Raw genomic sequence first — 13604 nt, 5'->3', positions numbered from 1 at the left:
TCGAAAAAAACGCGTTTAAGAGAGATTGAGGAGTAAAGCTGTGTAGCGAAGCTCTGGAGATTTTTACTCTCATACGGAACTCCGTGGAGGATAGTCGCTCTCTCAGGTGTTTTGCTGTGTAAATAGTCGCTAATTCAGGTAACCCATCTGGGTGGGTTAAAAGTGTGAAGTGCGAGAAGATTGCAATAAAGTTCTTTAATGTGAAAATTTGTAGCTCAAAGTGTAAAGTGCTTCATTGAAATAATAAAAAGGCCTTTTAAATTAAAAATTAACTTAACAAGTAATTCTTTTTTTTCTCTTTAATTGCCGTATCTTATTTTTAAAATGTGTATTGAAAACTTTATTTCACAAAAATAAGCTTTTTCTGCTAATTTCTCAATTTAATTTTAGCAAAGATTTTACGCAAAATCTTCTGAGTGAGACGAATCTTAGATTTTTCGATCTTTTTAGGAAAAATGTTCTACTTAAGTTGACTTTAAGTGCATAAAATGCCGTAAAAATGTTTAATTTTCGTAAAAATCAAATAGATTTGATTAAAGGAGTTTTTTTTAGAAGTTATCCTAAAAGCATATCTGCAAGAACTTTAGAGAAAATTAACTTTTCTAGACAATTTAGCCATCTCGAAAATTAAATATGTAAGAAAACTAGTCTAATCTGGGTTACTAAAACGTTAGGAAAGAAATATTTAAAATAGAAATATCAAAACGGAAAAAGTTCGTCAGTTTGAATGCAACGTTGCACTCAATGTGGCTTCCTCTTCCTATAAATCTATGATTCTTCCTTAATTCATTCTTTAATCTACTTTACTGCCATTAAAATTGTAACATCCTCTTCAAACGATTTCAGTCTACTCCCCTGGCTCTAAAATCTATTAAATTTTGTGTTGAATCTATTAAATTTCGTATTAAATACTCAAGTTCTTAATAAAAACGTTTATTCTTGAGGCAATTGGGGAGATTCTGATTAAAATCTTTTCTTTTCTTTCCTTACAATTCGTCAGATATAAGATTTTTGGTATTCTGGGAAAAATCTTAAAAGATTTTGACATTTTCTTTCTTTAATCGAATTTTTGAAGGAAAATTACTCTTCCAGTGCTCTTCAAAGTTATTTCTGATTGTTTTCTGGAACAACAAATTCTTTTTCTTCTAAGTTTTTCTAAAGGATTAATTATAAACCCTCTCTGAATATTTGTAAGCGCATAAAAATAGCATTAAAAGTTTTTATTTTAACAAAAAAAAATCAAGTAGATTCTGCCGATTCTGCTAAAAGAAAAGTTTTAGAGCTTTTTTAGACGATTTTTTAGAACTATAATTGAGAATCGACTTTTATAGACAATGAGCCTTATTCAGCGACCAAGAAACCCTAGAAATCTTTCAATTTTGTACTGAAATTTCAAGATTTCAAGCGAAAGGTTTCTTAATCGCTGAATAAGGTCCAATTATTAGAACTTCGCAAAAATTATAAAAGAAAATCCTGGACATACTTAAGTTAATTTCTCCAATATTATTTTTAGAAATTATATACACGTTTTACGGATATTATAAAGAAATTAAACTTTCTATAGAATTTAATTCAATATTATTAAAATAAGACTATAATTACGAAGAAAACGTCAAAAGAGCATAAAAATCCAAAGAAAAAGAAAATGTTTCCGTATCTCCCAGTGTTTATGATAACGTGCAATTAACTTTAGTTACATTGAGGAAAATAAAACACTGATATTAAATTTAATATTGTAGTTAAAAGGTCATTTTGTAAAATAGCTAAAATAAGTAAGTTACTACAATGAATGAAGAAAACCCGAGAAAACTATTATTACCATTTTCTTAAAAAATCATTGTGATTTAGGAAAAAAACTAAAAATATTATAAAACAGCTCGTTTATCCCGCTTATGTACTTTGGATCCTTAGTCATTTTCCATCTTTTCTTGTCTGCTTTATTGCCATTAAGTTTTTTTTAACACAAAAAGCAGTGATAATTTTAGTATTTAAAATAGAGAAAAAAATGTAATAAATTCTCTTTAAACAATAATTTAATTTATTTACCCACTTTACCAATTCTGCTCGCCGGAAAAGCCTAAAAAATAGCTTAATTGAGAACTCTTTCTCACTAACTTATTTTCTTCTAATGCTAATCCGTTGCGTAAGTAATTTTTGCTAATTAAATGTTCGACAAGCATAATAGAATTTTTGCAGAGTTATTAAGAAGAATATTACCAAAGCCATCATAAAATCTATAAATGATTTTTTGGGTTTTTTTTTGTGAAAAAATTTTAGAGAAGAATTCAGCTGAAAAGTGACCAGAAAATGAGTGCTATGGGAATACTGTCTTTCACCATCAATGGAACTCCGTACAATGGTAATTGCAACAAATTCTTATATGTAGTATATAGAGAAAAAAAATGCTTCCTCCTTGAGAAAAATAAATTGGGAGGAAAATCACGAGCACGCGATGACCAAATTGCCCCATAAATTGCCTTTTGTCAGTGCCTGCCAGCGAGATGCCCGTGGACACGTCTCTCAATACATTCATCCGGAATCGAGCTAATCTCACTGGGACGAAATTTATGTGCCTCGAGGGTGGCTGTGGGGTGTGCATTGTCGTCCTCAGGGGCATTCATCCGGCCACAAAGGAGAAGAGTACGTGGGCTGTAAATTCCTGCCTTTTCCCCGTCTTCTCATGCCATGGTCTCGATGTCATCACCGTGGAGGGTTTGGGTAATGCTAAGGATGGTTACCATCCAATCCAGGAACGTTTGGCGCATCTCAATGGCACGCAATGCGGCTACTGCTCACCCGGAATGGTGATGAATATGTACGGGCTGATGGAGCATAAGGGTGGGAAGGTAACAATGGAGGATGTGGAGAATTCCTTTGGTAGCAACATCTGTCGCTGCACCGGCTATCGTCCAATTCTCGATGCATTCAAATCCCTCGCAGCGGATGCTGATGAAAAATTACTGGCTCAGTGTCGTGACATTGAGGATCTGCCCAAAAAATGCCCCAAGAGTGGCCTAAAATGCGAAGGAAAATGCCACGCTGTGGCGGAAAAGAAATCCTTTAAGCTCTCGGAAGCCCGGGAGTGGCATAAAGTTCTCAATCTTGAGGATATTTTTGCAATTTTCAAAGCTTCCGGCGATAAGAGCTACATGTTGGTGGCTGGAAACACCGCCCATGGGGTTTATAGACGTGATCCGAATATTGAGATTTTCATTGATGTGAATTCCGTTGATGAACTTCGGAAGCACTCAATTGGGCAGAATATCCTTCTCGGGGGGAATGTTAATCTCACCGAAATGATGGAAATCCTCGAGAGGGCAGCCACACAGAAGCCCGAATTTACCTACTGTCGTGTCCTCAATAAGCACATTGATGTTGTTGCGAGTGTTCCTGTACGAAATGTAAGGACTTCCTTCATTAAATCCTTTTAAAGGATTTAAAGAAAATTCTTTGAATTTTTCCAGACGGGCACAATTGCCGGAAATCTGAGCATTAAGCATGCCAATATTGGATTCCCATCTGATATATTCCTCATCTTGGAAGCAGTTGGGGCTAAAATTACAATAATTGATGGAGCTGGGAAAACAGAGGATGTCTCCCCTGTGGACTACCTGAAGGTGGATATGAAGAAGAAAATTATCCTCCAAATTACGCTTCCGCCGCTTGATCCCTCAAAGATCTACGTGAGAACTTTTAAGGTAAAGAATTCCGTGTTTCAAGGATTTTTTTTGAATTCTAACTGCCTCTTCTGAAAAGTTCTCAGAAATTTAATTTTTTCTTCTGCATAGATTATGCCTCGTGCCCAAAATGCTCATGCCTATGTGAATGCAGCTTTCAAGTATGAATTTGCAGATGCATCAAAGGAGAAGCTCACAAAAGCCACCATTTGCTTTGGAGGAATTGAACCGAATTTCGTCCATGCGGTGGAAACGGAAAAACTCCTCAAGGATGTAAATCTCTTTGATGATGTTTTCTATCAGAAAGTCCTGTCCACCCTTGCTGGGGAGCTCAAACCCGACTGGGAGCTTCCTGACGCATCACCAGAGTATAGAAAAAATTTAGCTCTCGCCCTTTTCTACAAGAGTTGCCTCGATCTTTGCCCAGATGACAAAATGAAGGCACATTTCAAGAGTGGAGCAACACAAATTGATCGTGCTCTCTCCTATGGAACCCAAACTTTTGATACATATGAGAAAAATTGGCCCCTTACGCAGCCTGTTAAGAAACTTGAGGCTCTCATTCAGGTGAGATTCAGAAATTTTGCTGAAATTGCATGACTTGGCGGTTTTTTTTTTTGAGAACACAAAATAATTTGTAATTTTAGGTATCCGGTGAGGCAAAGTACATGAATGATCATCCATACCGCGATGATGATCTGTGGGCGGCTTTCGTGCTCGCCACGGAGGCAAAGGTCAAAATTGCCAAAATTGATCCAACAGAAGCTCTCAAGGTGCCCGGAGTTGTTGCTTTCTTCTCCGCCAAAGACATTCCGGGGCTCAATAGTTTTGTCAGCATGAAGTGTCCCTTCACAACGGCCAATGAGGAGATCTTCACCAGCGACATTGTGGCCTTCCACGGACAACCTGTTGGGATGATTGTGGCTGATACACTCTCCCTGGCGCACACTGCAGTGAAACTCGTAAAGATCATCTACGAGAAACCCGAAAAGAGGGAACTCCTGCCCACACTGAGGGATGTAATTGAGGCAAAAGCCTGGCATCGCATCAGCAGTCAGTTGAATGTAAAGCCGAAAAAGGAGGGAATGCAGGGAAGTCACAAAATCAGTGGACGCTTTGATATTGGAAGTCAGTATCATTACACAATGGAGCCCCAGACTACAGTTTGTGTACCCACGGAGGACGGTATGGATGTCTATAGTGCCACCCAATGGATGGATATGACCCAAATTGCCATTGCGGAGTGCCTCAAAGTACCCGAAAATTCTATCAACCTACAGGTAATTATATAGCTTTGACTTTGAGCTTTTTTTTTTTTTGAACTTCTAAATTAATCATAAATCTCATAAAATGTTCTCAAGGCCATCAATTTCCATCATCTTTCATACTTATATAATTAGCCAAATTGTGCGTACAAAAAAACGACCATTGTTAGATCTTCACCATTCAGCTACTTCAGCAATGATGATTTTTTTGGCTATTTTACCTCACACAGAATTTAAGTAAATTGTGAAGCAAAAATTGATCATTAAAAATTAGTTACCGTCACATGGGGTAACTTGTTAAAGTTTTTCATTAATTTCAATAATTTTTTAAAAGGAGTCTTTTCATTTTGGAGGCTTTCACGGTATCAGTTGAAGATAAAAAAAGAATCTCTGCCCTGCCAATGAGTTAAAATACTTCATCAATGGAGCAATGATGCATTTGCTTCATGCACAAAAATACAATGGGGGCGTGGTTTATACCATGGAGCATATTCGGATTAGAACAGAGCAGGGGAGATCGGGGTAAAAAAAAGTCAGTTGAAATTTTTAAATGGCAATTTCTCCCAAATTATTAATCGGAAAAATCTGAAAAAATTATAGTCGAAAGCCCTACCAACCTTTAATAATTGACTGTAATTTGGAGATTATCCGAGCAATAGTTTAGGAGTAAAAAAATAAATATTTTAAGCCCATTTCTCAAATTTTTGTGTATTGAGGAAAATCGTTCTCCGAAAGTTTTCTTTTAGCGATTTTCTAATTTGATTTTTCTCATTAGTTGGGTGAATGGTGTATTTTTTATGATTTTTCTGTACAATTATTTGAATCAAAACATGACTCTTGGGGTAAATATAGTCAACTAATGTAAATCATATGGAACTTTGAAATTTTTGACATATTTTCTAACGATTTGTTGCAAAATGGCGTAATTCAGAAAATCGCAAAGTTTTCTGTTTTAGTGGGTCTAAAAGTGAAATTCCTTGTCGCGGATCAAAAGGTGAGAAGTTCGGCTAGAAACTACAATCAATCTCTCAGGTGGAAAATTCTTGGAAATGCCGAAAAATTTCAATGGTTTTATTTACCCCGCTGGTGACTATATTTACCCGCCGAGTTTAAAAAAAAAGTTAGAAGCGGAAGGGTTCAGGAAAAAATCGAAAATTCGTATTTCCCAATGAGATAGAGAAAAGTAGTCTGAGACAAAGTTGTAGGCAAGGAAATTTCCTATAATAATGACCTATAGAGGAAATTTTCTTGGCCTTGGGGAATCCTGCAGATAAGGATTTATGCAAATTGACTTTTTTTACCCCGGTTTTCCCCATTGTTCATTAAAGTTTTCCAACTTTTTTCTTCCATTTCTTCAGGTTCGTCGCGTGGGTGGTGCATACGGTGGAAAAATTACACGTTCTGGACAGATAGCATGTGCTGCTGCACTAGCCTGTCACCACCTACGACGCACAATCCGTTTTGTTATGTCCATTGAGCAAAATATGACGGCAATTGGAAAGAGATATGCCGTTTCTTCCGAATATGAATGTGAAGTTGATGATTCAGGAAAAATTCTCAAGCTAAAGAACACCTTCATGGAGGATTTTGGTTGCTCCCCCAATGAGGATGTAACTTCCTTTGCCAATAAGGCCTTTCTCAATGTCTACGACGGATCAACGTGGGATGTAACGTCCAAGCTGATTCTTACAGACGCCCCTGGGAATACGTGGTGTCGTGCACCAGGAAATCTCGAAGGAATGGCCATGGCTGAGAATATCATGGAACACATTGCACGTGCAACAGGACAAGATGTTAATGAGATTCGTCTACTGAACATGCCTGCTGATAGTCCAATGAAGAAGTACTTCACAGACTTCCGTCAATCAACGGAATTTGATGTGAGAAAGAAGGAAATTGATGCGTTTAATGTGCAAAATAGATGGAAGAAAAGGGGAATCTCCCTTGTTCCCATGACTTTCCACCTTGAGTACTTCTTCACAATGCCTGCCCTCGTGTCTGTATACCATGGAGATGGATCTGTGTCCATTACCCATGGAGGAATTGAAATGGGTCAGGGTATCAATACAAAAGCCGCCCAGGTTGCAGCTCATATTTTGGGAATTCCTCTTGAGAAAATCGCCGTGAAGGCATCTAATGTTCTAACATCCCCCAATTCTCTCGTCAGCGGAGGAAGCATGGCCAGTGATTCAATAGCATTTGCCGTAATGAAGGCTTGTCAAAATCTCGTAGATCGCATGCAGAATGTAAAGGCTAAGATGAAGAATCCATCCTGGGAAGAACTGTGTGGCGTAAGTTTCTCACAAAACCTTTTAAATCATTTTCTCATCAATTTTTTTTCGCAACAGGCTTGCTATTTCAATGGAGTTGACCTCTGTTCAAGGTACATGTTCAAACCCAGCGATGCTAAGGAGTACCATATTTGGGGAGTCACATGCTCGGAATTAGAAGTCGATCTCCTAACGGGGAATGTTCAGCTTCGTCGTGTGGATATTATGGAGGATACAGGAGAAAGTTTGAGCCCAAACGTAGATGTTGGACAGGTAGAGGGATCATTCATAATGGGCGTAGGCTACTGGCTACATGAAAGTCTCGTTTTTAATCGTCAAAATGGAGAACTACTCACCAACCGAACTTGGACGTACAAGCCTCCAGGTGTGAAGGATATTCCGGTGGATTTTAGAATTACATTCCTGCAGAAGAGCTCAAACCCCAACGGTGTACTCAGATCAAAGGCTACAGGTGAACCAGCATTGGCAATGTCTTGTGGAGTGATTTTCGCTCTGAGGCATGCTCTGGATTCAGCCAGAAAGGATGCAGGTCTTCCAGCTGATTGGTACAATATTGGCGCCCCATCGACACCTGATGAAATTTTCGTGCGTGCTGGAAACAAGGTGGAAGACTTCCGATTCCAGTAAAACTTTTAATTTTGTTTTTTTTTTGTAGAATTACTTAACAATAAAAGGGGTTTGAAATTAAAGATTTTTTTTTAATTTTTTGAACACAGAACAAGAAAGATATATTTTTTGTTAATGAGGAATAGTATTACAATTGAAAATCCTTCGTGTGATTATCAGTTAGTAAAAGAATTTCTTCAATAGTACAAGGCTGTCCCATATGAAACCATTTATCCGTATTTCCTGCATCCGATCGAGCAGAATTGAGTGCATAGCGAATTGCAAAGACAGCAACAATTGCAATAGATGTAGAAGGTTCTCCAGTAGACTTTGTACGTAAAACCCCTTCATCGAGATTGTAGTTCTGCAAAAGGGTAATCCTGAAGTCCACGGGGATATCCATTGCCCCAGGAATTTTGTAGTTCCACGTTCGGTTGGTCATCAACTTGCCGTTGCGTGGGTTGTAGATGAGCTTCTCATGGAGCCAGTAACCTAAACCGAATACAAAACCACCCTCAATTTGGCCAATGTCGAGTAGGGGATTTGCACTCTCTCCTGTATCTTGAAGAATATCTACCCGAAGAAGGAGAACGTTACCAGTAAGGACATCAAGTTCAATTTCAGCGCAGACAATTCCGAAGACGTTAAATGGTTCAAGATCAGAAGCTTTGTACATGAACTGCTCAGCCAAGTTAATTTCCTCTTCAAAACACCTCTGAATTAGGTCTGGCCAAGTAAGGCTTGCATTTCTCACTCTGACTGGTTCAATTCGTTGCAACAGAATCTGACATGCCTGTTGAACAGCATAAATAACTGATGCTGTAGTAATGCTCCCTGAAGTATTTATACAATTTGGTGAAACGAAATTAAGTGTTGGCATTACTTTAACAAGTTCATAATCAATTCCCAACAAATGCGCAGCTGCTTGAGCGACCTTTGTATTAATTCCTTGACCCATTTCTATGCCTCCATGAGTTATTGTTACACTTCCATCGCCATGATGAATAGAAACCAGAGCATACCGAACTCCGTAAAATCCAATATGATAATTCATTGGGACAATAGAGATTCCCCTTTTCTTCCATCTATTTTGCGTATTGAATTCGTCAATTTCAGTCTTCCTCGTGTCGTAGTTTACGGAAAATCTGAAGTCTTCAATAAGCTGTCTTCTCTATGTTTCATCTTCGGATATGTTTGCCAACCTCACATCCAATGGATCTCGTTCAGTTACTCTTGCAATGTGTTCCATGATATTCTCAATCATAGCATTAAACTCCAATGTACCTGGACCCCTTGCAATAAGATTAGTTGGTTTATTCGTGCGTACATTATTGAGTTCCCAGTACCAAGAGTCAGTAACATAACCATTTGAAAAGGTTGGTAATAAAAAAGCAGCAGCATTTGAGTTAAAGGTGCATCCGAAATCTTCATAAATAAAATTTTCTAATTTCAATATTTGACCATTTGCATCCGTTACAGCTCTATACTCTGACTCCACAGAACGTCTCTTCCCAAGACACATCATATTTTGTTCAATGAGCATCACAAAACGCACAGTTCGATTCAGCAAATGTGCTGCTAATGCTGAAGCACAAGCTATATGCGGTGGAGGGTAAGATTTTCCACCAAAACCACCACCAATGCGTTTCACTTCCAATTTAATTTGGCTCTCGGATATATCTAGACTTTGAGCTATTGCTGATTGACAAAAATCTATCCATTGCGTTGATACAAACACATCAAGGCCCTGAACTGAAGGTTTACTTATACAGGTCTGTGCCTCCATATAGAAATGATATTGAGATCCCATATTCATTATACCTGAAATTGTATATTCCCCTTCAATCTGATTGTTATCAGTTCAGTTTGATCGCTCAAGCTGGTTGGACGTGCTTTGTTTCTCTCTTAAAATTTCGGCAATGACTTTTTGTAATTCCTGCAAGAGAAGTATTCGCGGAAATGATGGAATAAAGTGTGCTGCATGTGAATTGTTCTATCATGGAAAATGCCAAAACCTATCGTCAAAGGAATTGGAAAGAGAAAAAACAATTATTTGGCTGTGCAGTTCTTGCCGTGGTAATTGTGATGATGGACTTGAGGGATTGCCTATTAAGGATTGGCAAAAGAAAATTGCTGAATCTCTGTCCGCTGCGGGTGCATCTTCCAATGCCAATGTTACATCAAAAATTGGCTCAGAGGTTTCTCAACTCAGGGATCTTTTCGAAAAGAGATTTGATCGCGTGGACAAGCATATGGACAGAATGGAAAAAATCTTCTCTTCGCTTATGAATGAGGTAGCTGATTTAAAAACGGAAAATGTTGTTCTCAAAAACCGGATCGCTTCTCTAGAGGAACGTCTGGATGATTTGGATCGTTGTGACTTGAAGGCCGTGGTTATTGATGGAATACCCAAGATTAGTGAGAATCACAAATTTGATACTGCCGAACTCATTCTTAAGGAGATGGGGGTTCCAGTTAAAATAAGCGATCTTGATGAATGCACAATTGTGAGAAAAAAAGCTGATGCTAAAAAAACAGTGAGCCCAAAAGAGCGAGAGTCTGATAAAATTGCGGACAGTTATCTTCTGATTGTGAGGTTCACAACGAGACGGATGAGAGAGATGGCCATGCGTCAGTGGAGAGCCAAAAAGAGAGCTGGATTAACCACTTTCAACGTTTTTGGAGAGCCTGGTCATCAACTGCGACTATGTGAGAGATTAAGCAAATCCCGAAGAGAGCTATTCAACAAGGCAAGAGAGGCTGCAGTTCGCATGGGCTGGAAGTTTGTGTGGCAGAGACAGGGAAGAATTTTCTTGCGCAAGAAGGAGGGGGAAAGGGCATTCATTGTTAATTCTCTTCAAGATTTAAATGATTTTAATGAATCGTAGATAGATTGAGATTTTTTTTTGGATTAATTTATACGCATCGTAAAGTATTGTTTCTTTTTTCAAGATTCTTTTGGACATTTTTTGTAAATGATTTGGAGAATTTTCTCTGATTCATGCTATTTTTTTTCCTGAAATTAATTTGTAGGACAGCTCTTCTTTTTTTTTTTTCTTTTTTTGGAAATAATCTGTATTGGTGAGAGATATAATTCTATTGTAATTTGTGATTATTCTGGACTCAGATGGCTTAACAGCTGCAAAGCTTTGCCATTCTTATCCTGGATTCCTTCGCATTTGTTTATTTTTGTAAAATTATATTCTATGTAAAAGGATTCCAGTTGAAATAAAATATAATCTAATAATCTAATTCTGCTCACCAAGAACCCCAGATCGTCGCTCAATTCTACTTTCCGCATTTGCCTCTCTAACATCATGAGGAGTCAGATAAAAGTCAGTACAGGATGATCTTTCAAAAATCACTTTCACCTTCTTTGCTGCCAATTGAGCCAGATCAAAACTCTCAGCCACGATCATTCCAACTGGTTGGGCATGATAGAGAATTTCATTGCTGGCAAAGATTTCATCAAATTCATTTACTAAAAAGTGCTTGTCTGTGGTCGCGAAAGAGTTCCTCCCGGGAATGTCTGAAGCACGATAAAATGCAACAACCCCTGGCATATTGAGCGCTTCTGCTGGATCGATGCTATTGATACGAACGTTCACCTGTGTGGCTGTGACGAATGTAGCCCAAAGATCGTCTGGTAAGTGAGCCATGTCATTGACATAATCGGCTTCACCAGAAGTTTGCTCCAGAGCTGTATCCTTGGGCAAGGGTTGAGTCAGAGGATAGTTCTGCAAAAAAAATAGGGATTATATAAATTTAACAAGAAATAATCCAAACCTCAGTATTTGTTGTGTATTGCTGAGTTCCTGAAGATATTGGTCTCTCCAAGGCAGTAGCTCCACTTCGATACCTCTCCTGGACTCTGTCCTCAGGAGCAACACTCAGCACAGCCTTATAAAACAGGCCCATAGCTAGGAGTTTTCGATACTCAGGAAGGGGTTCATTAATAGATGAATCCGGTTGAATATCCTGATCTAAGGCCTCAAAAGCCCTCTGAAGGACGTTATTTTCAAAAATATCCACACCCTGAAGAACTTCCTCAGCCGATGCAGCATGAACGAATCTCGGATGAATACCTCCATAGCAAATTCGAACGGTTAGCAAACGACTTCGACGTTCATTGAAGCGGAAGAGAAAGCCAGCATTCACGTAGGCGTGAGAATTTTGTGCCCGTGGCATGATTTTGTAGGTTCTCAGATAATCCCGTGTTGGATCCATCGTTGGAAGTCGAATCTTCACGATGAGCCTCCTCTTCATGTCCATCTTGAGGAAGTTTGCAACAGTCACGGCTCTCGTTCTTGTAACGCTGTCCGCAATAACCAGCATTGCTCCAACAGTTTCCAAGATTAGGAAAATGTCTGATGGGAAGTCTGGATGTTCATGCTTGATCATCAGGTTACCAGCGAGGGTTCCAATCTGCGTGGGAATATTTTAACAATCATTCTGCTCGCTTAACTATAAAATGATTATTTGTAATAACTCCGAACGATATAAATAAATTTCTTAATGATGTAATAGCAAAATGTTTTTCCTTGTTGATGAGTTCATGACCATTGTTTTGATTTCACAATTTATTGCCTCTCCATTAAATAAATGCATAAATTTGCAAGATCGGTGAACCACAAAACTTTATCGCTCTGGTTATTTTATTATGACTTTTACTGGAAAAATAATTTTTTTTGATAGAAAACTGAAAAGTACCTACATTTCGAACAGCCACATGGGCCACCAAATCAAGGTGCTTGATCAATTCGCGGACATACTCGAATTGTGGTCGTCCAAAGGCAGCACGTCTTAGGTAGACCATAGTTTCGGCGATGGTCATATTTGCTCCGAGTTCTATGTACCCACCAATTGTGTGCGTCCTAAGGGCCTCAATGGACGTCACGTCGATGAAGATCTCAATGCCTGGATCTCGTCGATAGACTCCATGAGCTGTATTCCCAGCCACCAACATGTACTGTTTGTGACGACTCTGGCGCATCAGGGTGAAAAGGGTGGCGAGATTGTAGGCTTTGTGCCACTCTCGACCACTCTTGCATTTAAAGTAGAGTCGTTTCTCTTCAATGCGATCGTAGGGATTCCTCGGGGAGGCCATCTTTGGACAGAATCGTGGCAAATCCTCGATGTCACGCGTGAGCTCGAGCAGTCGTGGTGTTGCATTGGAGGCAACAGTCTTGAAGGCATCCAATATGGAACGATAGCCCGTGCATCGACACAAATTCCCACCAAAGGCATTCTCCACCTCCTCCATGGTCAGTTGGCCCCTCTCTGATTCCGCGAGGCTGAACATATTCATCACCATCCCAGGAGTACAGAAGCCACATTGTGTACCATTCAGTGCGGCCAGACGTTGCTGAATGGGGTGGTAGCCGACCCTACGATTGCCCAGAGCCTCAACCGTGATCACTTCCATTCCGTGGCACGAGTAGACGGGGAAGAGGCAGGAATTGACTGCCATGATGAAGGGTTGTCGCGTGATTGGATGCACACCGCGAAGGGAGACAACACATACCCCACAACCACCCTCGAGGCACATAAATTTCGTCCCGCGAAGATTTGCATGTCGCCGGATGAAGGTGTTGAGGGAGGTATCAATGGGGATGCTTGAAACGGACTCTAAAGGGCAAAAAATGCTTGAGAATTTTATTAAAACACTTCAAGAAACACAAACTAACCTTTATAAATCACCCCATTAATAGTAACGCACAACTCGTGGCTAATAAAATAGGTATTAACATCAATTTAATTAGATA

General features: G+C 39.1%; 2 protein-coding genes and 1 pseudogene across 3 annotated transcripts in view; 1 reads left to right on the top strand and 2 right to left on the bottom strand.

Annotated features, from left to right (window-relative positions):
* Positions 1 to 13604, bottom strand: part of LOC129791905 (NADPH:adrenodoxin oxidoreductase, mitochondrial) — a 298769-nt gene that overhangs the window by 39371 nt on the left and 245794 nt on the right. The window lies entirely within an intron of this gene.
* Positions 66 to 7922, top strand: LOC129791793 (uncharacterized). Of its 2 annotated transcripts, XM_055830299.1 has the most exons (9): positions 66 to 280; positions 2077 to 2143; positions 2278 to 2359; positions 2488 to 3401; positions 3465 to 3698; positions 3789 to 4244; positions 4325 to 4957; positions 6301 to 7233; positions 7291 to 7922. In XM_055830299.1, exons 2-9 carry the CDS (start codon positions 2129 to 2131, stop codon positions 7858 to 7860), a joined length of 3837 nt encoding a protein of 1278 aa, XP_055686274.1. In that variant the 5' UTR covers positions 66 to 280; positions 2077 to 2128; the 3' UTR covers positions 7861 to 7922. The 2 variants fall into 2 exon arrangements, with proteins under 2 accessions (XP_055686274.1, XP_055686273.1); XM_055830298.1 differs by lacking the exon at positions 66 to 280 and having other exon boundaries at positions 1669 to 2143.
* LOC129794331 (uncharacterized) lies at positions 7988 to 13402 on the bottom strand (annotated as a pseudogene).

The sequence above is a fragment of the Lutzomyia longipalpis genome, chromosome 3 (assembly GCF_024334085.1).
Source record: "Lutzomyia longipalpis isolate SR_M1_2022 chromosome 3, ASM2433408v1".
Taxonomy (NCBI): domain Eukaryota; kingdom Metazoa; phylum Arthropoda; class Insecta; order Diptera; family Psychodidae; genus Lutzomyia; species Lutzomyia longipalpis.
Note: the sequence above shows the minus strand (reverse complement) of the source record. Positions and strands in the feature narration are given on the sequence as shown.

Coding starts and splice junctions, on each gene's coding strand:
- LOC129791793 (XM_055830299.1), top strand. Junction 4,245..4,324: donor AACTTGAGGCTCTCATTCAG/GTGAGATTCAGA, acceptor TTGTAATTTTAG/GTATCCGGTGAGGCAAAGTA. Junction 4,958..6,300: donor AAAATTCTATCAACCTACAG/GTAATTATATAG, acceptor CCATTTCTTCAG/GTTCGTCGCGTGGGTGGTGC.